At 45.8% G+C, this 27,357-nt stretch overlaps 1 protein-coding gene across 1 annotated transcript in view; it reads right to left on the bottom strand.

Annotated features, from left to right (window-relative positions):
* Positions 1-623: 623 nt before the first annotated feature.
* The window catches only part of LOC135389267 (uncharacterized), a 62,405-nt gene continuing 35,671 nt past the window's right edge, over positions 624-27,357 (bottom strand). Inside the window, exons 3-11 of the mRNA XM_064619332.1 lie at positions 24,461-24,544; positions 24,128-24,331; positions 22,685-22,889; positions 10,274-10,418; positions 8,151-8,275; positions 7,958-8,081; positions 4,692-4,871; positions 4,411-4,548; positions 624-833 (exon numbers count right to left, since the gene is read on the bottom strand). Of these exons, the coding sequence (XP_064475402.1) occupies positions 624-833; positions 4,411-4,548; positions 4,692-4,871; positions 7,958-8,081; positions 8,151-8,275; positions 10,274-10,418; positions 22,685-22,889; positions 24,128-24,331; positions 24,461-24,544 (1,415 nt within the window). The remainder of the gene's footprint in view (positions 834-4,410; positions 4,549-4,691; positions 4,872-7,957; positions 8,082-8,150; positions 8,276-10,273; positions 10,419-22,684; positions 22,890-24,127; positions 24,332-24,460; positions 24,545-27,357) is intronic.

Here is a 27,357-nt window from a genome sequence, read left to right as displayed (position 1 = left end):
ATAAACTTTGGCTCAAGCCATTGCAACGATCGTCAAATACAAAGCTTGCGGCGAGATTCTTTCTGTGCCTACGCGATAAACTAAGTTGCAGAATTATTTCACAGCAAATGAGGCTTCACTAGACAAGCATTAAAAGTGAAGATTTAGTACACATGCACGAGACAATTGCTCTGCGCCTCCGTTCTCATCAAACCAGTAGCACATAGTTAAAGTCGGAAGCACAATCGTGCTGTAAAGCTAGCGGCAAAATCGGAAGTAGTTGGCGTCTTCAGTAACCTAACTACTGTAGTTAACTACTTAAAATAGTAGTTTAACTAGTAGTTGCCACTACATTTCTGCAAGTAGTTGATAACTACTTTTTAACTACAATGAGGTAGTTTAACTAGTAGTTTAACTACATGTAGTTAACTACTGGCCATCACTGGTGTTGCCTCAGTACAACTCCTTTGCTCTCCTCATAACTCTCTCTCCCCAGCCTCTTTCCCCTTTCTTTTAGCCTTTCTCTTTATGATTGCTATACGACGGAGCATAAACAGCCCACAAAGCTTGGTGGACGAGAACAACTACCTGCGAGCTGGGAGCCAGATGTGAATGAGTGACTCATTTTAGCATTGTACTATATTTTATTGCGGTATCAGTGGTTCGTTGTAATCGCTGTACACAGGGCAGGTGTCGCTGAACAGCTTTTGGTCCAACACTTGTCTCATCGAGTGCACGCGTTGGAGAAGACCATCGTATTCTTGATGCCCGGCACACTCAGTGGGGAAGCCCCATTGCAGGTCGCGTACTACCCAGCCTCCTACAAACCCATATTGCTTTCTGGCTAGGCACATCTGCATAGGAAGAGAGAGAGACACACAATAAGACGCACGCAAGAACATCTAGAAACATTTTGAACGATTCTGTGATTGTTACGATTTTGCAGGATTCTGTGGGTATCCAGAATTTTGAATGCGGATTGTGTTCGTATATGAATCACAAGGGTCGTTCAAGGTTGACCGCGACTTTCTCTCGAGAAAAAAGTAGTGAGTGCTTTCGGAAGACTAAGGCCCGGTTTCACCAACGCCGATGAGCATTTCAACCGAGGTCGACGGTCCCTTAACTTGAATGTAACGCTTAACTATACTTCTCTGAAGCAAGTTATTGTCACTGAAACATTCATCACGTCGCCAACTAACGTCTGTAAAAAGAATTCAGTGTAAACTTCAAGCTTTAGCAGCCCTTGATATTGGTTCAAAGTTAACCAGCGTTGATGAAACCGTGCCTAAGCGCAATACTTCCCAGGTCCACTGTATGTGCAACACTGCACATGCAGCAGGGGCAGCTATTATGGCAGCGGGCGTTGTGACCGTAGCAGTGGAACAGCGATGCATAGTTAAGTTTCTTGTGGAGGAATACGTGAAACCATCTGAGATTTTGCAAAGATTACAGACCCAGTATGGGCAATAAACGATGTCAAGGGAAAGAGTGTACGAATAGTGCAGACGGTTTGATGAAGGAGAGGACCGGAAGGGAGCGCGCACGGCAGTCTCTGAGCACCTGCTGGACCGCTTTCTATCTGAGGGTGATGAACTTTTGTAATCAGTCGTCACAGGTGATAAAACCTGAAAGCATCATTTTACCGCAGAGACAAAGGGCAACAGCATCGAATATCCCCGCCTCCAAAGAAAGGCAAGATGCAGCTGGTGCCAAGAGGTTCATGGGAACCGTCTTCTGAGACATGCGGGGTGTCATGCGTGTGGTTTTCTTGAAGCAATGGGATAACGATTAATGCCCAGTACCGCGCCACGTTGACAAAGGGTGCCGTGGGAAACGCAATTCGCAAGAAACGGCCCGGGATGTTGTCCGGAAAGGTCATTCTTCTTCATGACAGTGCGCGACCTATAAAACGGAAAATTTGACGATAGCAAACCTGGCCGAAATGCGCCGGGAGGCTTCCCTCCATGGACATTACAAGCCGGATTTAGCTCTAAGCGATTACCATGTGTTTGAGCCACTTAAAGAGCACCTTGATTGAGTAAAGACGTTCCACACATGAAACCCTCAAGAGAGATGTCCTGCAGTGGATACAACAGCAGCCCACTTCTTTCTACGCCAAACGCATGAGAGAGTTGCCACGGCGATGGCAGCAGTGTTTAGATGTGTATGGTGAATGCTTTGAAAACTGACGTACTTCCGTTTCCTTCCCGTATATGCCATTGTATCTAAAACTCTGTCAACCTTGAACGCCCCTTGTAGCTTTGCCGCAGTCCGTTCCTGTTCCTACGATATTGACACGCCCTTATTTGGTCACAAGAAATGCCTCGCGTGATCCACACTCTTAAAAGAGAACTTCACCGCATAGCACGGTGAAGGCTAACCATTGCACATAATTATACCGTCATCATTCCTGATTTGGGGAAACCGCGGGGAATTATTCCTTTTTGTTATAATTAGCATCACTACATCACTACACAAGGGGGCGTTAACTAGCTGCTCCAGAGCGCAGGGAGCGAACCCCTTTTTACTGGAGGGTGTCGCTCCTTTCCCGGAGTGCTGCGATCTTGATGAACTCTCGCGCTCCAGCTAGTACACTCTTAAAACAAAAGGTGTACTTTAACTCCTTTCCTTGCCACATATATCACTGCCTTTTTGGAGAGTACGTTTACTCTCAAAAAGGAGTCCCCTCACTCCCTTCAGACTCTTCAGAGAGTAATATTACTCTCCAGTATACCGGAGAGTAATAAAGTAATAAAGGAGTATAATAATAAATAAAGTAATAAAGGAGAGGAGACTCCTTTGCGAGAGTAAACGTACTCTCCAAAAAGGGAGTGATATATGTGGCAAGGAAAGGAGTTAAAATACACCTTCTTTTTTTTTTTTTTTAAGTGTGTAGGCCGGAGTGCGAAAGTGTTGTTCCTGCTCTGTATGGTGCGGCGGAAGGGGAGGCCGGAAAACCGATGAGCCGCCTAGGAAACTTCGCAGGGGCGCGTATCGCGCTCCTGGCTCTAAAACAGCGTTTGCTAAAGCCACCAGAGTACGAGAGACAGAGCACACCGAGAGCGTTGGGTAGAGCTAGGGCCGTTACCTAAGGCTCCCTAAGTGCGTCAAAAATACGTAAGCCTCACATTTTTAATAAACCAGGAAGCAGAGCGATGTCATTCCAGATGGTGGGTAGCTAAGAGTGTGCTATGCGCTGAAGTTCTATTTTTAAGAGTGCAGCCGATGAGTTAATTCGTAAAGATCAGAAGCATGTCACGGTTGTACTGCGTGCTTAATGCAAAATAATCGTAATACTAATAATGTAGTAATAACAATACACAAGTTAATACATTGAACAATCTCAATAAATACAGTGAAAAGTGAACACAAACGCCAGATGTGTAAGTACACAAGACCCTCGTTTATCTGGGTCAGGTCTGGGTAAGTGTCACTTACCCAGACCTGACCCAGATAAACGAGGGTCTTGGGTCGTCTGCTCTCGAGTTTTAGTTAACCTTATCACTAAGTGATAAGGTTAACTAAAACTCGAGAGCAGACGGTTCCCAAGTTGTTTCGGAGAAAGCATGATACTGTTCATCGTCATTTGCATGAAACGTAGCTCCTCTAAGCCCTGATGCCGTTAACTTGTGAAAATAATCTTCAGAATCCAGATTCAGATATGGGAAGCCCAAATAAACTGAGCTCGACTTTGTTCACTAAATACTTCCGCATAAAGGAATCAAGACCAGGCGAAAGAGCATGTGCAGGCAATGCTTTGGATTTTGCCTTTTTCTCATACCACTTGCCTATTTTTATGTGGCTAGACCAGGTCTGAAATGAAGCGAACAAAAACACGTTACATATAGATTGTAGGGCACCGAAGAGAACGAGGAATAAAGCGACAGGGGGCACGAGCAGAGAGTGCTGACCCTGGCTACGAACGGACAAGAAGGGTCTGATCTCTTTACATTGGCGCAGCCGATATATATATACTAGGAATCTACAGATTGTATCTGCACACTGTAACAAACATGACAGACATTCTCCTGTTCGTTCTGGAAACGGCGAAGACGTTCGAATCGCCCTGCCGTGCTCTGTAGAGCTATGTATCAGTCATCGCTGTACGAATGTACCGAGTGAAACAGTTGCTCAGACATGACATCATGCAGAGTTACGGGGCGCTTAGCGTACTATAGAGAGCGTTTGACTTTAGCTCGCAAGGTTTTCGTAGTGCGTAGCTCTGCGGGACAACACAAGTCTCAGAGCAAGAGGGTTGTCACTCTCCTGTTCCACTTCAATCCCCTTGTATCTCTTTCACCTCTCCCTCTTCGCTTTCCGGTGCGAGTACGGTTACACAGCAGTTTTCAGCTGGCAGACCATGCCTTCTCCCAAACTCTCAGGCAACGTTGTGCCCTTCTCATCTCCCGTAAACTGGCAAGAAACAGTCACCTTAACTTGAAGAGACACGCTGGTATCGTAGACAAGCATTGATAAGGAACGGTTCAGGAACGATATGAATATCTCGTGGATCTGTTGGCGATTTCGCGCAAACCATTCGTCATCGGAGGAGGGGTCAGACGAGCACAACTGGAAATAGATTACACAAGCAATCAGGCATCACGGATCATAGTATAGGACGGCACAATCTGTTCGTTTCAAGACTATACATGCGCTCCCTACCGATGTCTAAGTGAAAATATACATATTCCCATTCAAAGAAGGGTACCTACGTATCTCGGGACACTCGTTCTTTTGGAATCCAAACATTCTTCTCTGTTTCCGAGAGCCAGCCTTGAGTCGTTGTGCGACATCCCAAGTAGCACTATCCGGATGCCCACGAGGGTCACACCGAAGGCCTCGACTTTTCCAGGAGGAAGTTGGATATGCTTTCGGATCGACTGGGTGTCAAACTGAATGCGAAAATGTGACAAAAGATGAATCGGTTGGAAGGATGCTAAATGTGCAATACTGAGCTTAGACTGTCGCGGTTCTTTCCGAAACTGTAGTGCCGTTTTACTCGCGTTCTACTAAAAGCCCTAAAAACACGACAACATGGATAATGTCACACAACATCGCAACGCCGTTTTACTCCTCACTCATCACCGACAATAACGCAGAAAAACCGATGTGAATTGGTGGGGTTGTTTCTGCGCGACGGATGTTGACGGATAACTGGAAATCTGACACAATGTCACTTAGGGAAGGCCCATCAGTAGGCGCCCTTTGGCAACTCTAGCAGGGAAAGGTAACAGAAACGGTATAAGAAAGGAAACGGTATTATACAGGAAATATAGCAGGTAACCGTAACAGAAACAGAAACGGATGTCGCACAGTTAGAACACCTGAAACAGAAACGGAAACGACAATAATTTACGGTAATACTTCGGGTACCGCAGGACCCGAGTTATTGCAATTCTTTACCTATCATGTAGATAAATTTGTGAAATAAACCTCAATGAAGCAAACTAAAATTAACTGAAGAAATAAAACTAAAATGTACTATCAAACCAGAAGAAGCATAGTTCTTATACGCTTATGGTGACCTGGAAGTTGCAAGCGTGAGTAACATTCCTGGAAACAATGTTCATATTAGCTGTTCACAGAAATCACGTAGCTATATATGTGTTTTGAATACACGTTGTCTCTTGTATGCATGTATCCCTGGAGTCCTCAAAATAGACTTCAGAACGTAGAGGGATTAAGTTTTGTCACGGTCTCAATGCTCTTTTTTTAAAGAAAAAAGGAAAGGAAAGAAAGAAGGCAAACAAAAAGCTGGAGGTGGGGCGGTACCGAAAACCGAAACGGAAACGTAACGGAAACGAAAACGATTCCTTTACCTTTCCCTGATACTCTAGTCAAGAAGAGGCCGGAGGGCCCTTGGCGACCGTACGGGGGGGGGGATGACGTCAGCAGGTCGCAGAGAGTCTGCGATCGGCTTTTGGAATGTTGTTTCTTGTTAGCGTCGGGCGTCTTCGTAAGCCAGGAGCGTAACACCGTGTTCCACGCAACGTTCGCGTCAGAACTTACACTGGTAAGCGGAAGTCTGCGTATTTATACCGTCAACTTTTCACTTAGTATATATTACAGTGCGAACGCGAAGCAGAAGACCTCGGAGACAATAGACTACACTCTTATTAAAAAGGGTGGAGCAGTTACACCTTTTAGGAGGTAATACTTGTCGCATATGTTGTGCCTAAAATGTTGTAAAGCTCTACCTGCTACCTCGACGCAGTCGGCACAACAGATTAGCGCAAATCCCAAAATTAATTTTAGTTGCAGTTATCTTAGTTGTGCACAATGTGCTCAATGCCCATTGCACTGTCAATGCTGGGAAAGCAACACTCCTTGAAAGTGGATTGCTTCTGTGACAGTAATAACCGCTCCTACACACATTTTGTACTGCACCTGCAAAAAAGCGGCAGCAGGGAACGTTACCACCCTTTTAACACCTTCCATCAGGCGCTTTGTTGACTTAGGTGGTAACTGTAGAAGTTACCACACCCACCACACCTTTCCACACCCATTTTTCTTATAGCGTACGCGGTGCTCACATTCGTGTTCCTGGCTTACGTCATCATGGCATTACTATCGCTGGGGCTTCCTTAGCTGCAGAGAGAATGCGAATTCTTAAAACTCGTTTATTTAATATCTAAGCTATTATTGGGAGAGAAACTTGACCAAGCACAGTCTGTCAAGCGGTCACGGACATAACCGTACCGATCACATACAAACGTTTTGGATGAGGTAGACACTTAAGTGGGACTCTGCAGCAGAATCGCCACAAAGCTTGTGGTATATCCGTAAAATTTAGGATGTCAGGAACATGTGTGCGAAATATCTCGTTCCAAAACTGCGCAGATTTTATACGAACGAATTTATTACGAATTTATGTGAAGCGAGAGGGCGCTGAAAGCAACACAACTGACATCATCCGGTACCTTTTCCCGGCGCTGCTTCACTTGACCTGCTCATGTTTTGAAGGATACAATCTTTTTTCGAAAGGGTACTCGCTTCGATCCCGTTGCAACCGACGCCATAATGACCGGCTCAATACGTTGCGTGAGTGCTTCCGGCAAGAGGTTCGCTGCACGACGGAAACGGCAACTATACATAGGACATCGGTTTTGTTTCTCTCTAAACGCCAGGGTGAATTCTATTTTTGAAGCAGACTACAATGCTGGGTGGAGTCACTTAAGGGCCGCGTTCCATAGCTTTTGTTTGAGCTGCAGCGCCAGAGCGCCACTGCAGCCGGAGGTTGCTAGCGCCCTGGCGCTCAGCGGCAGCTTGAAGCGTCCCATAACTTTAGCGGCAGCATGGCTGGTATGGCAACGTGGGTGTTGTTTATGTGTAGAATCATGGCGCCGATCCTGTACACAGCATAAGTATCCGAGGTCCTTATTGCCGTGTGGCCAAAAACAAAACTCTCGTGAACCTTGAAATAACCGCTCCATGTCTCTATACGCTGTCGTTCGTTGATATGTACAGACCGAAGATATGACTGAGTGTGGTAGTATTGTAGTGAACGTCGTATTGTGGACCCGAATGTGCTTATACGTGTACCTCGATACATTGTACAGACTTCTCATGGTACTTCTCTTACATGATATCACATTCTCGGATGCGTTCGATACAACTGGCTATCCTGCAACCCCAACGTGTACGTAATTCATGTCATTGATGAAATGAAGATTGTTGCATCAGGAATTTCCCCCAAGGCCCTCTTCTTTTAACAATTTTGCTTCTGCCCATCCTACGTGAGTGAAAGTGCAAAAACCCGTCCAGATCTAGCGATGTCACCACCACAAAGCTTGATGAGCCCTACACGCGTACGCCACATACATAATAAAAATCATAAAGCTATTTTTGTGACCAACGTCTTTGACCAACGTGATCAAAGTCAACGTCAAAATCCAATCGCGTGTCATTCTGAATACACAGTCCCTCTCAACAGTTTGGCAGTTTTGATTTTCATTCTAACACCGTGTGCTTCACTTACAAAGGACGGTTGACGGCGCGCATACGGCAACTCCCAGGGTGCAGGACCAGTAGCCACGCATTCATCATCTTCCAAGTCTTTACGGTACGATGTCTGGTATACCAGAATATCGATATCCGCCGTACTGCAAAGATGTCCGAAACAAATGTCAAGGAGAGCACACGCAAACAAAACTAAGAGAATGGATCCCTACCTCAACAGCTCCCGCACGTGGTTAATTAGCATCCGCTTTCGGTTCCCTGGCGACCTCGAGAAGACTGTCACAGCAGCGAACGCGTACACAGGAACCGCGAACGAGCGAGACTGCTTCTGCAATTCCTGTAATTATAACCATGAATATACCAGTGTACACCGGTGGGCCAACATGCCTATCTGTAATACCATCTCTATGACATTCATGACATTTCCAATGGGAATTTGCCGACTACCAATGATCGGCCGGCCATCGGCAGTCGATGGGCAAACGACTTCATCGGCCAAGAATGCCTGAAACAAGCATGGGCCAATGTCACTAACAGAGTATGTTGGCCAACGGACGCTAGTCCCACAACACGCCGTGACACCTTGCCGACGTGTAGTTAAAGCCCTGGCATGCATGGTCCTGCCAACATCGGGTGGTCGTCACGAAGAGATTCACCGAAAAGAACGCGCAGTCGTTCTTTTTTCTGTAATAGCAATGCATATCACGAGATTTCCCAAGCAAGCAATGGCCGATGCCCGACGGTTGCCAAAAAGTCGGATGACAGCTGAACAATGACCCCTTCGGTCAGCCAATGTTGGCGCAATGTTGCATAGTGATAGGCAGAGCGAGGTTTGGCAAGCCGTCCGCCAGGGGACAGGTCCGTACGAAGGAACGAGATCGCTGGCTAAGCACTTGCCAAACAGGCCAAGTTGGCAGGCCAAGCTCTTGCCAAGCTTGGTCCAATCTCGGTATGTCACCTTGGGGAGTGGGTAACGCGGGCTCGTGTAGCAGTGCATAAGTTCAACTTTCGATGTGGCAAGTGAATGTCTCAAACCAAAAGCACTAAGAAACAGAGACGTCATCTTCATGATGAGTTAATACGACAAGCAATTCAACAATGCAGTGTTGTGTGTGCACGCATCGAATTAATAACTTACATCCTTCATTTTGACTAACAGGCAAACGGGACTCTCGAATTTGTGGAAGCTCGCGAGACAACGTATGTATAGTATGTTCTTCATCAGGAAAGAAATGCAATTGTTTTTCTTTGTGAGCGTTTGATTCCAGTGGTCTCGGGCATATCGCGAGCTTTTAAGGTTCTCTCTGTCTCTACTTCTTGCACTTTGAAACGCCGCGTCCAGAGTGGGAAATTGTTGTGCTTTAAAACGGCGTGCTCACTGTCCGTTGGGAAATGCGAGCAACAAACAAATAATCATGAATAGTTATCCTACGCCGCAAGGCAACTGAGAATGAATAACGTCCATCCAATGTCGGGCCTGCTGCTCTATGACTGTGTGGCCCATGGCTGGCCCACCAATAAAAATAAATTGCTGGCCAGGGAGACCCCGAGCTGCAATACATCTCGGTTTTATGCTGGCACTACATTGGCCTCATGTCGTTTAGGTCGGCCATGTACGTTGGCCCAACTTCCAGCAGATTAAGTCGGGCCGCGTTAGGTCAATGTCCATCCCCAACCTTGGCCCGGTCACTTTTACGTAGGTCGGGGCCGGCCAACTTTTAGTCTGACACCATACATTGGGCCGACTTTGTGCCGATGTTGTTTTTCCCCTTGGGATTATCTTTTCTTTTGTTTCATTGTCATCTCAACCAGGCATAAGCACTGCAATACGTTACCAATTGCACGTCATAACACGGCAGTTTAGTACACGTTAGCCGCTCCAGTAACACGTTCGCTTTTCGAAAGTGACCGGAGGGCGCCTGTAGCTGAGTGACATGATACAGACTGATTAAGGCGACGATAAGGTCAACTGCAATCGCTCTTTTTTGTAGGTGTAACCCTCTAGAATTTTTGTGATTTTATCCTATTCATTTATTTATTTTTACTTTTCCTTTACGTATTTTTTATTTTGCCGATGACACATACAGTGCTGAGCTGTGATCTCGGCATATTGTTAATCCGAACAAATTTCCAAGATTAATGTCCCCCCAGCTCTAGCTGATCACAGCGCCCATAGACGCCTGAGCAAACAAGCATAGTGAGCCCGCTCCGAATTTATAGCAAGTACCACGTGATAGTAAATTAGTTCACGACGCATAAGATGATTACATTATACCCGATCACAGCTAGGTGTTTGAGGTTAAGTATTGTTTCTAGGGTGTAGTCACAACTCTACCTTTAAAAATTCCACGATCTCTGCGGCTTCTTCAGGGGTGTTGCTAGTGTCAGCACCGTCCAGAATACCGTAGAAGGCGATGTTGCTATGCCATAGATTTCGCAGCAACCCCGTCATCCATCCTACGTTTGACTTGTTTGCATCTCTGGAACACAAACAAACACATCTCTGGAAAACAAACACATTTTGATTTTGTTATCATGTACTTCTGTGTCTCTTCAACTGCTCAAACAAATAAAGCGAAAGCAATCAGTATTTTTTCATCGTTGGAAACAAGGTGGCGGAGGCTACAGAAACCATTGAGCAATAATGCTATTATAAGCACGGTCGACAACGTAAAAACACTGCGTCACTTCAGCTACTGTCACTTGATGCGTCGCACCACAGCTATGTCAGAACTTAGTTATTTATATATATTATATATATGTTTGTAATTCAAACGTCGCCGTGCCAGTACTGGACAGCTGTTTCGGCCTTGTTGGGCCATCATCAGCAGTACGCAGGCAGGCAACGTTTGAGCGGATGGCGTCAGAAGGTCACGTGGCACGTGATGCCTCCCGTCAGGGTGTCCCAAGACACCTCTGAAAGCCCAGTGCAAAGCCAGTCAAGTGTATTGTAGTGTGCCAGTCAAGGGGAAAACAATTAGCAGGACCTCTTTGGCTGCACGTATAATGTTTGTAATTGTATGTATGTATGTATGTATGTATGTAACGTCGCCGTGCCAGTACTGGACAGCTGTTTCGGCCTTGTTGGGCCGTCATCAGCAGTGCGCAGGCAGGCAATGCAAATAAATGATCTCTACAGATATAGATGGGTAGAAATCCAGCGAACCGGTAGTGATGTAGGAAGGTATAGTTGCCTCAGGACAGAAGCCGCCGATATTTCGAACAGAGTCTGTTCTTCTTCTAGGCCAGAAGAAGAACAGTCTCTGTTCGAAATATCGGCGGCGTCTGTCCTGAGGCAACTACCTTCCTGTACAGGTATAGGCTTGCATGATGTAAAACCCCGAGACTAGGGAACACCAAGGGACAGACACAAACACGAAGTCTCAAAAATAGGCTGTTGTGTTCCTATCAAACTGCACCAAGAAAGTCACTACCAAATGTTCTGGCCATGTTTAATTTGAATGATCATGCATGTCAATATCAAAGACCTTGGCTCTTATCTCGATGCAGAACGTCGTACAGCACACAAAGCGCGACCTATTTACTATTAAACGACTCTCCTCAATACCCATTGTCCATGTCCCGAAAGTGCATTCGCAGCAAATGTAAAACATAGCTTATGCAAAGGTGTGTGTATTGGTGCAATACGTATTCCCACCTGCTTGTGCAATTGGTAACTTAATTCCTGTGACGTAAGTCATGTAAAACCGGATTGTTGTTGCATATATTCTCTCAGGCAGTTTCTTCTCCCTTGTTACAATGCCACATGTGCTCGGTCTGCCTGTGGGAGCCGCGATCTCGTCATGTCACTATGGTGACTTGTTCTCACGGCCTCTCTCCACAGTATATGATGTGAAAATAATGCATTTCAAGCATGTGTCGAACACAACCTTTATACATGTGTACCTTGGGGACACACGAAGGCAGCAAGTGTATGAGGGCTGGGTGCATCTATGTATTCGCATTTTTTTTCTTTCCTCCCGTTGCCTCTCTCCTTTTCAGCGTCCTACACATACCTCTCTCTTCCAATTCGACCACATGCCTAACACATGACGGTGGTGTGAGATTGAAGACGTTAAAGAAGACGTTAAAGATTGAAGAAGTACCATGGAGTAGGCTATGTATGTGTTTTATTCAACGCATAATAGCTTCCTATTCTGTAACATGAATTGTCTGACAAGGTACAACTCGTCCGAAAATTGGGGCTATATTTGGAACACATATATATGGAGTATTGGAAAATGCTATTTCGATAATAGACTTGCGGGGACCAGTGGCATATCCGACCGGATTAGAGCACCCCACCTTGGTGGTAGTCAAGGTCAAGCTGAAGCTCCCAGCGGCTGAGGTTTTTCAACAGATTTTTGGACGAATGTTGGTACAGTTCCCCTCGCCCCACGCTTCCTCCTGATGTCCGCCACTGCTTCCTGCTGTATGCCGCTCCTGGCCACAGGTGCTACGCGGCGCTTACATCTAATAAACAACGATTTGCCGTGTTTGAACTTTCATGAAGTAAACTAACTGAACTACTTGTGACTCACACATTATAATCGAGGAAAAGTAGGGCTACAAAGTGACTGATGCAATAGCCCGTATAGCCGGATGTGCTGTGGGGCTTCTCAACCCGTGCTTTCACTCCAGGACGTTGCCGTTGCCAGAGGTGACGAGGCGGCATGGTAGCACGTTGCAAGAACTGTACATCGTCTCCGTCCAGGGGCCGCCACATTACTCCTTCCCTCAGGTGCAGACTGGTCCATGTGGTTGGGATCCGCGTCGAAACCATAAAGACATGAATGACGAGGGCACGCGGATGAGGGATGACTGGGCGTACGGTTTGGGGTCGTGGTAGTATGCTTGGCTAGGCAGTATAGCAGTATTGCGGGCGTCGATATTTGGCGATGTAGTGTGCCGTGCATCGTGCTGCAGCGCCAATGGACAGGTCGCAGCGTGTCAGATGATAGCAGGGTGCTGAGGTCAGCGTGAGGCATGGCCCAGGACGTCTACCACAATGCGAGCAAAGGTGACGGATCTGCGGCGTCAGGGCCAAAGGACAGTGATGTATCGAGACATGCACGGTGGTATAATGGTAAAGGCAACGGTAACGGTAATTGTATCGAGACGGTCCTTGCAGAGTGGGGTGTTGCTCGTGATGCTGGAGAGTGTCATCACGAAGTACTAGGTGTAAGCCTGGTGGAAAGACGTAGGGTATCGTGAGGCACAGTGAGTATCCGCCTGATTCGGGAAACTTAGGAAAGCGAAACCATAACTGTGTCCGTCAAGCATAGCGACATCGTCATCAGTTCACGCAAATCGGCAAGCAATCGGCAATCTGTAGGCAAATCGTATGGCGGACGCATTTCGACCACATTTTGATGGATCTCTATGGTAAACAATGATGACGTGAATCCTACGCGTTACGACTGTAGTAGATGAAAGCGGAATCACTGAGAATCACCAGATGGCATGCTGTTTGCCCACGCTCAGCCACGTGCTGAGAGCGCACGCGATGCTACGGGAGCACATGGGGTACACTGAAGCAGTGTACTCAAGGGTGGTGAATAGTACGGATTCTACATAAAGTAGGGTCCTGGCAGGAGAGAATTCCGCGGGGAAATACGAAGTTAGGTTTCTGAGGCATGCAGAGCAAGAATAGACCGAACTCTTTTGTCTATCCTGATACGGCACTGCTAAATGGGAGCGATATAGGCCTCTTTCCGTTTACAAACAAAACACGCCATTGTTGTGTGGGCAGCCGCACAAACGCGACTCCCGATTGCCGTATGTAATGGCAGATTGACTCAGGTGTTGTCGAATGCTAATTTCTGGCAAACTGTGTCACATTATTCTCATAGTCCCGGACTCTCTGTTAATTTGTTTTGCCCACACCGGCCTTGTGACGTCACCCGCGGAAACTGGTCTTTGTTGACGTCTTGCCTTCACCACGGTGCGCTCCCTCCAGCAGACGCCTTGAGTCGTCCTACACGTTTGAATTTTTGACCTTGCATCAATTATTTCGTCGTATGCTCTTGTTATCATACTGTCCCACTAGTTGTTACACTCTGCCTGAGTATCGTGCTCACAGTTACAAGAGTTAGAAGAGTGTCGGAATATCTCTTGCAAAATAACGTTTATATTTTGCATAGATTGAGAAGTTACCCGTCAAAAAGAACGAGTTACTTCCAAGTTACTTCGGACACAAAATAGCATTACGCAGGCGCAGCGCGCGTGAGCAGTTCAGTAGTTGACTGCGGAGGAGTGCAACATGCTTATATCGTTTTCGTTTATGTCCAACAATAGACCACTCCCTGTTTGTAAACAAATGACGTTGAGGCAGGCAACGCGGAGGAAGAAGAAAGAACTACCGCGGCCTGCGAGGGTTTGGAAACAACTGAAGGTTTATTGTCGCTCCTCGCGCTCGCCCTAGCTGAGCGCTCGTCGTCATCTTTAGATAGCTGCGCTACAGGGCTCCCCCCTTAGACACTGGTGCGTTACCAGTGGAGAGCGCCAGGAGACAGCGTTTTGTCGAGGACGGTTAGGCGGACGGCCCTTGTGTCGTGTGGGCAGAACGGTGAGCTGCGCCGTATAGGTGATAGCTTTGACATATGCGGGTTTGAGCCGGTTCTGGGAACCCGTTGTACGATGGCCGTTGATGTCGACCGTGACCGTCTTATCGTCGCGGGAGAGGACTTGATACGGGACTGGAGTAAGCGGGGGCTTCACGTGGTCCGCACGGATGAACACGTGGGAAGACTTGTTGAGGTCGGTGTGCACGAATATCTTTCTGTACAAAGGTTGCCGAGGCGGAGCCGGTTGGATGGTGCGGAAGTGATCTCGGAGTTGTCTGGCGAAGTCGTCACCTGCGGGAGGGTGCCTGGAAGGGTGCTCCAAGAAATCGTGAGGTAACCGTAATGGGCAGCCGAAGACTAATTCAGCGGAGCTGCACTTAAGGTCCTGCTTGAGGGAGGACCTCAAGGTCAAGGAGGACTCAAGGGAGGTGGTCAACCCAGTTGGTGGGGTCGGGGCGCGCGCAGATGGCGGCTTTCAGTTGCCTGTGTAGCCGCTCAACCATCCCATTTGCGGCAGGGTGGTAAGCGGTGGTCGTGATGTGCTGGGCACCAATAGCAGCAAGAAGGGATGAGAAGCTGCGTGAGGTGAATTGCCTGCCCTTGTCGGTAGTGACGATGGCAGGGCAGCCGAAACGAGCGACCAAGGCAAGAAGGAAGGCGCGACCGACGGTGTCAGTGGTTATGTCGGGGATGGGGACGACCTCTGGCCAGCGCGTGAATCGATTGACTGCCGTGAGAAGGTATCGGTCGGCAGCCATGAGAGATGGGCAGTGGGCCGACTAAATCGAGGTGAAGATGGTGGAAGCGGCCGGCTGGGCTCGGGAACGGCCGAATAGGCGTCTTTGTGTGGCGCTGTACTTTCGACCGCTGACAAGCGATGCAGGACTGGGTTCACCTGTGGATGTCCCTGTTGATTCCCGGCCAGACGTAACGATCGGCGATGGCCTTATGAGTCGCGCGCACGCCGGGATGAGCAATGTCGTGATATTCGGCGAATACCGTGCGTCGCAAAGGCTCGGGGACGAATGGTCGAGGTCGGGGCGTGGACACATCACACAAGAGGGGATCGTCCAAGCCGGGTAGGTAGACGGGCTTGAGCTGCAGAGACGATGCGCCGACTAGGTGGTCCTTTACTTGCGTCCTGTGCTTGGGTTTTCAAAAGCTGGTCGGCATTCACAGGAGAGGGCAGAAACGGGATGTCGTGGACGCGCGAAAGAACGTCAGCTGCCGAATTGTCAACACCTGGAATGTAGCGAACGTCCGTGGAGTACTCAGATATGAACGCCAGCTGGCGGGTTTCTCGCTCGGAGTAGCCGGAATGGTTGCCCTTGAATGCGAACGTCAATGCCTTGTGATCAGTGAGCACATGGAATTCACCACCAGCTAGTAGATAACGGTAGTGCATCTTACCACCTGTGGACGCACAATGGTTCAGCTTCATTTCAATGGCAGCGGCTCTGACTTCCTGAATAAAATACTGTCATTGATTGAATATCACGTTTTATGGCAAGAAATGCCAAGAAGGAACCGGAGAGAAAGCAAGAAAATATGTGGACGTGAGTGAAAAGCGAGTTAAAAGTAACTTGGAACTTAACTTAAGTTACTTTGGCAAAGTTCCCTGAAAAATGAACGAATTCCTCTGAGAGTTACCACGGCGCAAAAGTACCGAGTTAAGTTACAGGTTACCAAGAAGAGGAACTTAGTTACAGTAACGAGTTACCTCGACCTCTGATATTTTGTGTGACCAGTGTAAACCAAGATTTCGTCTAGCCACTAAAGTTTAAAATACAAAGCTTTCTTTCTTGTACAAAAATACAAAAGAAATCGTCTCGCTGTGTCTCCCATACCCCTACTCTGCTGCTCACGAGGCGGACACTAGTGCCATAGTTTGCTTCCTGAGGAGGTGTGCGGATCTGGGTTCTTTATGACGGCGGTCATCGTGAAATTTGACAGCAGAGCCGGGCCAAATTATTATTATTAATTATTATCAATTATGGGCAAGAGCCGAATTATTGACCGGACTCTAGGTATTCGTTGTCTGGGTCATCGAATGGTATCCTTCTACACGATACGAACAACAGAAGTAGGGAGAGTAATGGATGAGTGAAACATCTTGACAGGTGATTGGGGGAAGCTTTAAAGTGTTTAATTTGTCGTGGGGGTTCTGCTACAAGGTTTACAGTTAATCTACTCCTTAATCCCTTACTCTTCTACCCTCCGCTTTATCATTCTCCATATTCCTGTTGTCTGAATGTCATTTAGTGACCAACTGAAACGTCGCAATGTCACAATGGTGCAGCGCTTCCGACGTCAAACAGACCTCACGCAAAACAAGTAGACAACGTTTGTTGACGTGGCCCAGAATGTCACGTGGAATGTCACAGACCCACGCTGTTCTCCCGCGATATTCGGGTGCTCTTTCCAGAAACCTAGTCTACCTACGCACGGTCAAAATAATAATTTAACGGTCGGTTGAGAGCAGCCGGATGAATGGATGGAATGGCATTGCCGGTGAAAGCTTCGTTCGAGGAACTTTGGAATTCTACAGATAAGTGTTGAAGCTGTCTTCTTTGCCTGTGTCAGAGCGCCATCATGAACTCTTGTGAGTTTCACGATTCTGTACTCCGTGAACACAAAAGGAAAACGCTAGTGACATGTTAAGCCATAACTCGTTTGAATTATCCAATGCATCCACACAAAATGTACATCTGCGGTGGAGAGGGAAGTGTATATTGAAATTTTTTAAATGATCGGTCACAATGGCTAGAGTATAACCAAACTACTCATACAAAAGTACCTCAAAATCAAGTCAGCAGCACGTACGAGTATGCAGCGTAAGTCATGTCGAAGGTATTGCTATGACAGTGGAAACTGCAAACATCATTTTCCAAGGTATGCGACGGGGTAACATCTCATTACGGCCGAAAGTCTCATTACGGTCGAAAATCCTTTAATCCCCAAGTGTCTCATTACGGCCAAAGTCTCAATACGGCCGAAGGTAGTCTCATTACGGCCGAAGATTTCTCATAACGGTCAAAAAGAAACATCCAATATATTAGCTCTGTATATATTGTGTTTTATGCTTCCCAAAATGTGTCCGAGGCGGTGTGCCCCCACGGCTTGTGTCACACACAATGGTTCATGCACACAATATTGCGACAGTGTTTCATGCATCCCTCGTGAAAAATGTTTTTATTGTCATATGTGTCACACGATATTTGTATGTGTTCGCCATTTTCTCTCGGTATTCAAGCAACATCCTACTCGTTTCTTCTGTGAGCAAACTGTGTGTGTGTGTGTGTTCTGAAAAGTACTCCACAAGGGAGCCCACTGGGAGCTCCAGGAGCCACATGACCTATGACCATGATCTTCTCCCCCACTAGCTGCCTTCTACAATTTACGTCCACCTGAAATTTAAAAAAAGTACATAAGGCACTGAACAAAATGACATATGCTCTTGTTTGATGATGACCATAAGACATATGCTGTCAAGCAGACTTTTTTTCCATATATTCAAAACATATTCCAAGAATTATGGACAACAATGACAATTACGTCATAATGATGCAGCTGCATAGCCAGGAAAATATTTCAGGAGGTGTTTTATGAGGCTTGACATGGGGTGGAGGAGTCCCCCACGTCAGTGCTTTATCCAGACCCCCCTAACTTTTTTGCCTGAGCACCCCCTACAGGGGGTGTCCTTGCGATTTCAGCTTCAGATATGTCTGTAATGATATGTTAAGCTGTAATGACGTAACTATAATGATGACCTCCCCCCACAATTTTTTCCAACACCCCTCTCGTGCTTGGGATTCTTGGGTAAACCACTGCCCCTTGTTCATTTTCGTGGGGCACTACATTAGAGCTTATGCCACTGCACTGATGTCACAATGTTATAAGTGTGTGTCACTCTGGCCATTCGGAATTCCTCTAAGCTACAATATGTAAATTCAGAATATCCGAAGGGTAAGCATCAGATGTTACCTGCAGGCTTCATGCTGAAACGCGTGTACGCAAAACACTTCCGCCGTGGTCGGCGGCGCCGTTAGTGTAATACACGCAAGACAATTGCGGGCACATGGAGTAGTGGCAGCAACCTGAAAACGATACATTTTCTTGTTATATATGAGTAATCAAAAATATACATTCCCACATGTTTCGTTTTGTCGTTTGTAGGAAGCGCTAGTAAGGGAACATCACTTGGTTGGTCACATGCAAGCCACAATGCGAGAGGTGCCGATATTTCGATTACGCGATCAAAAATTAAAAGTCTAGAACCATGCACACTTCCCCATGCAACTACTTCCCCAGCACCGTGAGACATGACACCCATGACATGACACCATGTATTCACGTAATCACAGGAATGAAAAAGATGCCAACATACCTGTACTCCAGTGTCCCATAAGTTTGATTCGATTTTCTGGCAGCTACCATGAAGAGCAAATGCACGATTCACTAGTTTCGTCTCGCCATTTTCATTGCTGTTAATTTCGCAACCGTCAAGCAATATCCCACGTGACCTCCTTTGGATCAGTGAAAAGTGAAAATTACTCGCGTCATGAACATATATCTCAGCGCAAATCACGTTTCGCATGCTATAGACGGAGGGGGGATCAATACTCTTCCTTTCGTGTTTTGATATCTTGTTGTTTTGCTACTCTCACTTCGGAGTTCGGATGGTGTCTAGCAACGTTGGGTACCTCGTTTCTTGTGTGAGCGAGTGGTTGCTGTTTACGACGTGTTCATATATCAATTTGTAGTGATGTAATGTGCAAATTAGCGGACTTTATAGCGGCTCTCTATTTTCCGTCGTTGTCTTTCGAGCAGCGTCTGTTGTTCCGGTAAAAATCGAGTTGAATGAATCGCCACAGCCCCAACGTATATCGCGCAGTGTTGACCAAGACCAAGTCAAGCAGGAATTCTGGTGAGTAATGCTTTCGTAGATTGTCGGGCTTAGTAGTGTGCTGTCCACACATAGTTGGATTCTCATACGAGTAATTTAAATGAATCAAAACAGCCGAAGTGCCTGTAATAGATGTAACTCGGTATCTGTTCGTAGGTTTGCGCCGTTTCTAAGTTGGTTGCGCGTTTAGGAACAACAAATTTATTCGAAGACGATAAGATACCGACAATGCATCACCGTACAGCAGCATTTACTCGTATCATTGTGAGCCATATTTCATTTGTTAAAATTTGTCGTCGTATTCCTTCAAAAATAAAAGCGCAAGTCGGCGTACTTTAATTGATCTCTTTGAACTGCTTACGTCGAACGTCTGCAAATGCTGTACTTATGTGCCTTCGCGCACCATACTAGGCACAAAAGCATATCTGACTAGAATAAATACTTCAAGAGGAAGTCATTCAAATACATTGTTATTTATAGCTGGTTTTCCATTCCAGGCATGGTATGTGGCTGCACGGAGGATTCCGAAAAAGAAAAACAACAACATGGCTAATAGGATGTTGCTGCCCAGGGAGTCCTGGCCAAAGAGGTGAGCTGTTAAGATCATCATATAAGGTTCTGGTGTGAAGTGAGAAATTTTGTAGTAGTGCACGAATGTTAATTCGTGCACTACTTTTATAAAAAAGAAACCAGAAATGGAAAGTTATGCATGCATCATTTCATGAATTGTAATGTATCACTATTTGATATTCACATGTTTCCATTAAGCGAATGAACTACTGAACCTATATTCATATCATGGTCATGCTCTGTGTTTACCTGGAAGTCACATTTTTAAGGCTTGTCATTCTTTTGTCTAGATGAAGATTTACGTTAACCTTGTATGAAATAACAGACACGTATCAACACGTGTGCAGCTTGTGCACATTAAAACCAGCCATGTAGAGACAAATGCTTGTTTACTTATTTATTTTTAATATTCTAGCCTATTCATAGTTGCTCTTCGCTTCTTGCAGGTTTACTCATTCCAGAAGCAAGAATTGTACCATTGTAAGGCGAATGGAAATAAACTGACATCGACTGAGATAGGTGTTCTGTCTTGGCCAGTGACTGTAGGATGGCTCCAAAAGCGTCACAACAAAGCCAATATTCATCTAGCTCTCTACAAGTAGCTAACTCCACATAGTAGCCTGCTTCACAGCAACATCAACACTACCTTGTGGGAGTACACATTACACAATATCTTGCATTGTGCTGTGGTATGATAACATACCGTTTGTCTCGCAATATCTGTATATAAATATGATAAGGGCCCTAAGGGCACAGTACATGGCTTATACCCTGCTGAATATATATTCATACCTGGCTGCGATTTTTGCATATCAATGCAGGTTACAATACACATTTTCACATTTGGCCGTTATGAGACATCTTCGGCCGTAATGAGACTGCCTTCGGCCGTATTGAGACTTTGGCCGTAATGAGACACTTGGGGATTAAAGGATTATCGGCCGTATTGAGACTTTCGGCCGTATTGAGACATCGGCCGTATGCGAAGGAGTCCATTAAATTTCTGACTCATTTAATAACCCATTATCGTTGAACTTCATGTTGTTCAGGCATTGATACATCGAAAAAAATGTTCCTTCCAAATATTTGCAGTTCGTTTTATATACATCTTTGTTTCTTTCCCAGCTGTCTTATTGTATACTTCGAACGAATCTACAGTGTGTTACCTATAAAAGTCTACCCGCGCCGCCATGCCGTACTCGCCAATTACTCAATGCAGGGGGCACATTGTGCGATCTTCATATGAAGCTCAATAAGAACATTTAATCTTGGTAAATTTCGAAGTGATTGAGCGCCGCAGCACGAAGTTATAGCTCAAAACGTCCAATTCCCGTAGTCAAAACAATCAAGATGGCGGCGTTGAGGAGGGCACTTGACCAGCTGCTCCCCAGACGACGACGTGTCGCATATCCTGCCAGCCGGATGGAACTGCAGCTTTCATTTTGCTTTCGTGTAACTGTCGTACTTTGCTCAGAAGTAAGCAATGTGAGGAACGAAAAATGCTGACGTACTCAGCAGACGACACCCAAAAGGGATGTCGTCTGCTTACTGAGAGGCGCCATCTTGGCTGTTTCGACTACGGGAACCTCACGTTTTGCGCTATAACTTTGCGATACGATTCGATATTTACCATGATAGAATGTTCTTATGAGTTTTATACGTAGGCAACACATTGTACCGCATGCACTGAGTAATTGGGAAGCACGACATGCCGGCGCGGGTAGACTTTTATAGGGTAACACCCTGTATGTAAACTCGACCAAATTCAAAAGAGGGCCCTACGTATTATTGAAGACCTTGATTTCGCAGCCCATGCGGAGCACTTGTTTTTGAAATTTGAAGTTTTAGAAGTGCACTCATTATATAACTGTCGTCTGCTGCAGTTTTATAAGCGGAATGTTAAAACTAGCAATTCCTTTGTAGACCTTGTAGACTTTAAAACTTATTGTTTTCGGAAGCACCCTCCATTTCTTCAGCCATTCTGTCGAACAGGCTACGGACTTCAATCTGTGCAACATCGATTACCAGCTCTCTTAAATGATATGGCATCAAGTGACATTGATATCATTACTCTAACCAATGTAAACATTAAGAATCTATTTCGCCGTTAGGTTTTTGTTGTTTTATGTTGGTTTCGCTGTGCGAGCATGTGCAACGTACATCTTTTCTTTCTTTGTATGCGTTGTCTACACATCGTTTGTTTCCAGCTTGCAGCGCACCTCCCCGCCCCCCTTTTCGTACCCATGTATAGTGTTTCTTACTGTTGGCCAAAGGTAGGGGAGCTGCGACCCTGTCAAGCCTTTTTGGCTTTTTTGCCTCAGTTTGCCCACACCATTTTGCGAGCAAATAAATTCAATTCCAATTCAATTCAAAAATGCAAGGCGAGCGGTTCTTCTCCGAAGGCACTCTGATGGTTATGTGGACGTTGAGCCTCCGGGAAAAGAAAACTACCCGTATTCCGATTTCGCTCCACTTTTCAATTTTAATGACGTTTCAATGCCGTTTCATATGGACCACTAACACTTATTGTTAGACGTACCGTCGCGAAACGACATGCACGGGAAACCGTATAGCACCAACCCAGTTGAGGTTCCTTTGGTTAAACGTGGTATATGTGATCTGTAGGAGGCGTTGGTCTTAAGTCACCAGTCTTATACCCTTGTCCGGGTATTATTCGCAAACAGGACTGTGGTACTGTACTTACTGTCGGCTAAAGCTGACTCCACATTCGGTCTGTCTTGCACGAGAAGCGTAATTTTTGAGTTCATTGGTCTCGACGCCGACACACTCGTCACAGACCAAGATGTCACATAGGCCATCCGGTGGGTTGACGACGATTCCACGAACCCTAAACTTGTCGCCGTAGCCAATGTAAGCCGCCGTACAGATGAGGGGATTGGGCTTTACAGCTGAAAGGAAGCACATTCTCTCTCACCATATACGTTCGGATGAGTCCGGTTTAGGTCCGGTCACGGAACAATGTGATGAGAAAGTACACTTTAGAATTCAACACTACAGCATCCCTTCAGTGCGCCATCGTGCCGTTCTTCTGTTATTGCTTTCTGATACCCTCTGGTTATCAGTAGGTGTATTTCTCTGTACTGGAAGACAATACAATGTTGTAAACCACTGTAGCATTCTACACTGTATATGGGATTTTCTGTCTGGGAACCATAGTGGTGCCGGTACAACTGCGCCCATCAGCTCTTGTGTTAACGTTTGAGTAACACAAACAAGGTAATATTTCTCAGACTCTCTCGTTCAAGTCAGATGGCATTATTCTTCGCGGAAGAGAGTCAAAATAACATTCACGAAGGTATGGGACAAACTTCATGCCTGGCAAACAAACTTGACAAACTAAAAACTTGCCCGCGAACTGTAATAATTAAAAAGTTAATTAACAAATTTTAGTTAATTACGAGTTTAAAAGCGGCAACCATCATTTCATCTTGTGTCCGCCTGGCCGCAAAACCTGCCTGCACAAGCGGCTTCCTTCTACCACTCGTGGTTTGTTTTTTGTTTTTTATCGTGAAAGCTTAATTTTGAACACCCTGTATTTCTCGGAGTCTCTCCTTCAAGTCAAAGGGTATTATTCTTCGCGGAAGACAGACAAAGTCACACTCACGAAAATATGGGACAAACTTCTAATTATTCTACACAATTCCTTATGTTTCGAAGTTTTGAATCTGCATAATTTTCTACTAAGCACAACCGTTCCATCTTATGCTGGAAATAAAATTTAAACCTCAAAGCGTTACTGGCGATGAGAGTGATCTCTCAGTGATGTCAGAAAAAATGACTGCCATCGGTCCTAGATTCTTGTAATCTTTATCGAAATTTATGATTTGACTAGCCCTTCGCATTTTTACTTGTTCTTTTACCTTTGAATGTATATACGTTCTATAATGCCGTAGCCTACTACTGCCCTGGTGAGGTACATGAAAAGCAATGCTTTCCCCTGCGATACACGCAAGGACATAACAGTGTTAGCGGGGAACATGATACCGTTGGCCCACTTGCAGAAAGTCAGGACAAGAGGAATGTTTCTGCCGTACCCTTGGTACTTGGAGGAGACGTATTAGTGCATGGAATGATTTGTTAAGCGCAGAAATGGCCACTCGTTCACAAAACCCAGATGAAAGCTTACCTGGCTTCGATGCTCGTTTTGTAGTAGTAGTTACAGTTGTAGATGTAGTCTGAATAGTCGTCGCATTCGTAGTAGTATCCGCCAAACCTGTCGTCGTAGCCTCTACGGTCCTACTAGGAACCGATGATGTCGTTGTTCTTATCTGCTCTGACGTTGCTATCTCGTGAAAATCAGCAGAATGGTTCTGTAATGGCGTCTCAGTCCCTGGAATTCAAATTAAAAGAGTAGTGAGAACGGGGGGATAAGCGATACCAATATTACCAGTTGACATAACATCATACCATACTATAAATACCAGTTGATACATACACTTGGTGTAATTTCTAAACTCACCGAATTGCATTGTGTGTCTTGTCTCGTCGTAGTCGAATACCAAGACAGGATTTGATTCTGCCCCGTTGTTTACTTTTTCAGTCGCTGAAATTCCAGAGTACAAAACAAAAAGTTATGTATGGTTTCATTGCAAATCATGCGGGCAGTGGGCTTGAGGGGGTTGTGTAGGGGCCCACGAGCTTTACTTTGTCTGCTTGATTTGCAAAAGCTGATTTTTATAGTTCATTCCCGTGTCTCGTCTTGCCCCATGCGATGTCTCATCTTGCCCCGAGGGTTGGGGCAAGATGAGACAGTCTGCATTTTTGAATTTCTTGTTCTGTCTTTATGTTAGACCGACTACGTCCGTTCTGCATTTACAGGTCAGACGCTCTAGACCCTATAATGTGCCTATGGCTTGTTTTTTCTCTCTCTCTTTTTTTTGAAAACATGAAAAACACGAAAAGTAAAAAAACAATCAATTGCGAATTTGTCTCATCTAGCCCAGCTTACCCTACTCAGGAGCAGTTAGTGGCCATTTTTTTCTGAATCATCAGCAGCCATCGCAGACTAAATGGAAAACCGGCCCTGCTTATGCTCCTCCAATTTCAGGCTCCCACCAGTGCGTTCATAAATATGCGCGAATTCGAAGGAAGTCTTTTGTTGCGGGCCATTGGGCAAAAACGCGCCCACAGCGGTAGAGCAAGACAGTGTTGACGTTGAAAGTTTTTTGTAAGTCACCGGTGGTCCGCTCGTTTGTAGATAGCGGAAGGCGTTTCGCGTGATTTCTGCATACCAGTGTTGTACCCGCAGCAACGGAATACCGCTACACGCTACTTCAAACCAAGTAGCGAAATACTAGCGTCGCTACAACTTTGAAAAAATAACGCGATACCGCTACCGCTACCAATTAACAATAACGTAAATACTATGGCACTACTTTTCCGCTACCCTGTATATAGGTAGCACTTTACCCTAGGGGTCTCGTTGCCGAATGTATTTGAAGTCACTACAATATTTATGTTCTCTCTCATTGCCAGCATGCATTATACAGCACCACTTCTTACAGCCAATACACATTATTTCCACTCATCTTGACCGTGAGATGATGCGCATTTCAGATATAATTCAGGGCTCGTACCCTACATATATGTGCATTTAATAATTCTCCCATCATAATGTTTCGAACGCAGGACTATTTCTTCTGCAATCACTGTATTTTGTTCGAGATATATCCGCGAATCGCAGCCTCTAAGCTTTTCCATCTGCTCACTCTGGGCAGATAGATCATTTTTTCCATGTGTTCAATAGGCGTCCATTCATCGACCCATCCATAAGTAGCTATACAAAGCGGTAAAACGGTCACACGAATGGCATCGCTCATGCTTTCGCCAGGGCCAAGGCTTTCGAGCCTTCTGAGTGCTGTTGGCATACTGTACGAAATTTTATATTGTCTACCCCCTGCTTCTAATCTCTCACTCTCACGGCGGCTACCCTTACAAAGCGCTTCACTATACAGAAAACTATGTTTAATACTGAAATTAAAGTTAGTCCTGTGTTTGTCTCATTTTTTGTACCATTCGTTGTCCCCTTGCACTGGGGGGTTTCATCGTTTTTAGTATGTACAATACGCTTTTCCCCCGGGGTGTATGAGTTCCTCAGTCAAAATCTATCTGTGAGATTACCTCCGTAAAGAAATATTTACATGCGAAAAACAAATCGTGTGCTGTTTTCCCTAAAACACTTGTTGAATATTTCCTTACCCTGCGTAAGGAAGACGACGACGTTCCAGTCCCCTCCCACGCGATCCCATGTTCTCACTTGATTCTCTTCTTATCTCTTCACCAGTAAACAGCTCATCACCTCTCACTGTCCTGTCTTGTCTTCAAGAAATGTTGCCGTGACCAGGATCGGAAAGGACGATTACATACATTGAGTGACAGACGACCGAAGCTGTCACTGACATGGAGAAACCTCGACTGATAATCAAGAGAAAGGCTCAGCGTGCACAAGTATCATCCGTGTTAAACGACATCGAATGGTGCATGAACGGCGATGAACAGGAGCTGAACGAATTTGAAGAGCGACTGGAACGTCTCAGAAGTCTTAACGCCATGCTAACAGAATCTGACAAGCAGATCGAGCTCCTAGTTACCGAAGAAGAATTTGCACATGAATACACGCAGCAACTGGAATAACCACATGACCGAGTTGAAATTATCACGTTCCAAGCAAAGATGTTCGGGAAGTCAGATGGGCGGCTACAAGAACGAATAGAGCTTATTCCGTAGCTATGACCGTGAGACATCAGCATATTTCCACACCGACTGCCGTGATCAAACATACAGAGACACAAGCTAGAGACCACAGCGGCCAAAACCACCGAATGATCTGGCGGTCACATCGATCCATGCTAATACACTACAACGTCCCTACTCCACCGCGACGAGCATGCACGAAGCCTATACTGCGATCACATTGAAGCACTGCATGTGGGTCGAACATCACAAGACACTGCAAACGACTCGTTAGATTATGGTGTGAATATCAACAACGCTGACATCTGTAGTGAAAAGACATCAGACCGCGAACAGTAACCACCACCGGATGACTTCAAAGAATCGCAGAACCTCGAACCAAAAAGTCCACCAAGGCCTAAGGAACTCCCCAGACAAACGAAGACCGATGACCTCGCAATAGCTTCGGCAGGCATCAGCACCCAAGATACCGACATTCCAACCTCGAACGACAGGGGTCAAGAAAACCCGCGTAACCTAGCAACAAAACGTCCATTCTTCCGATCTACTACATGCTGGACAGCATCCACGCTCTACAGAGTGATTGTACTTGCACAGAACGTTGGCATAGGCATAGGATATCTGCCTAACGTATCTACTGACCTCACATCGGCCAACGTATTC

Source organism: Ornithodoros turicata, chromosome 3 (genome assembly GCF_037126465.1).
Source record: "Ornithodoros turicata isolate Travis chromosome 3, ASM3712646v1, whole genome shotgun sequence".
Classification (NCBI taxonomy): Eukaryota; Metazoa; Arthropoda; class Arachnida; order Ixodida; family Argasidae; genus Ornithodoros; species Ornithodoros turicata.
The sequence above is the reverse complement of the archived record's forward strand: the minus strand, read 5'-3'. Positions and strand labels throughout refer to the sequence as shown.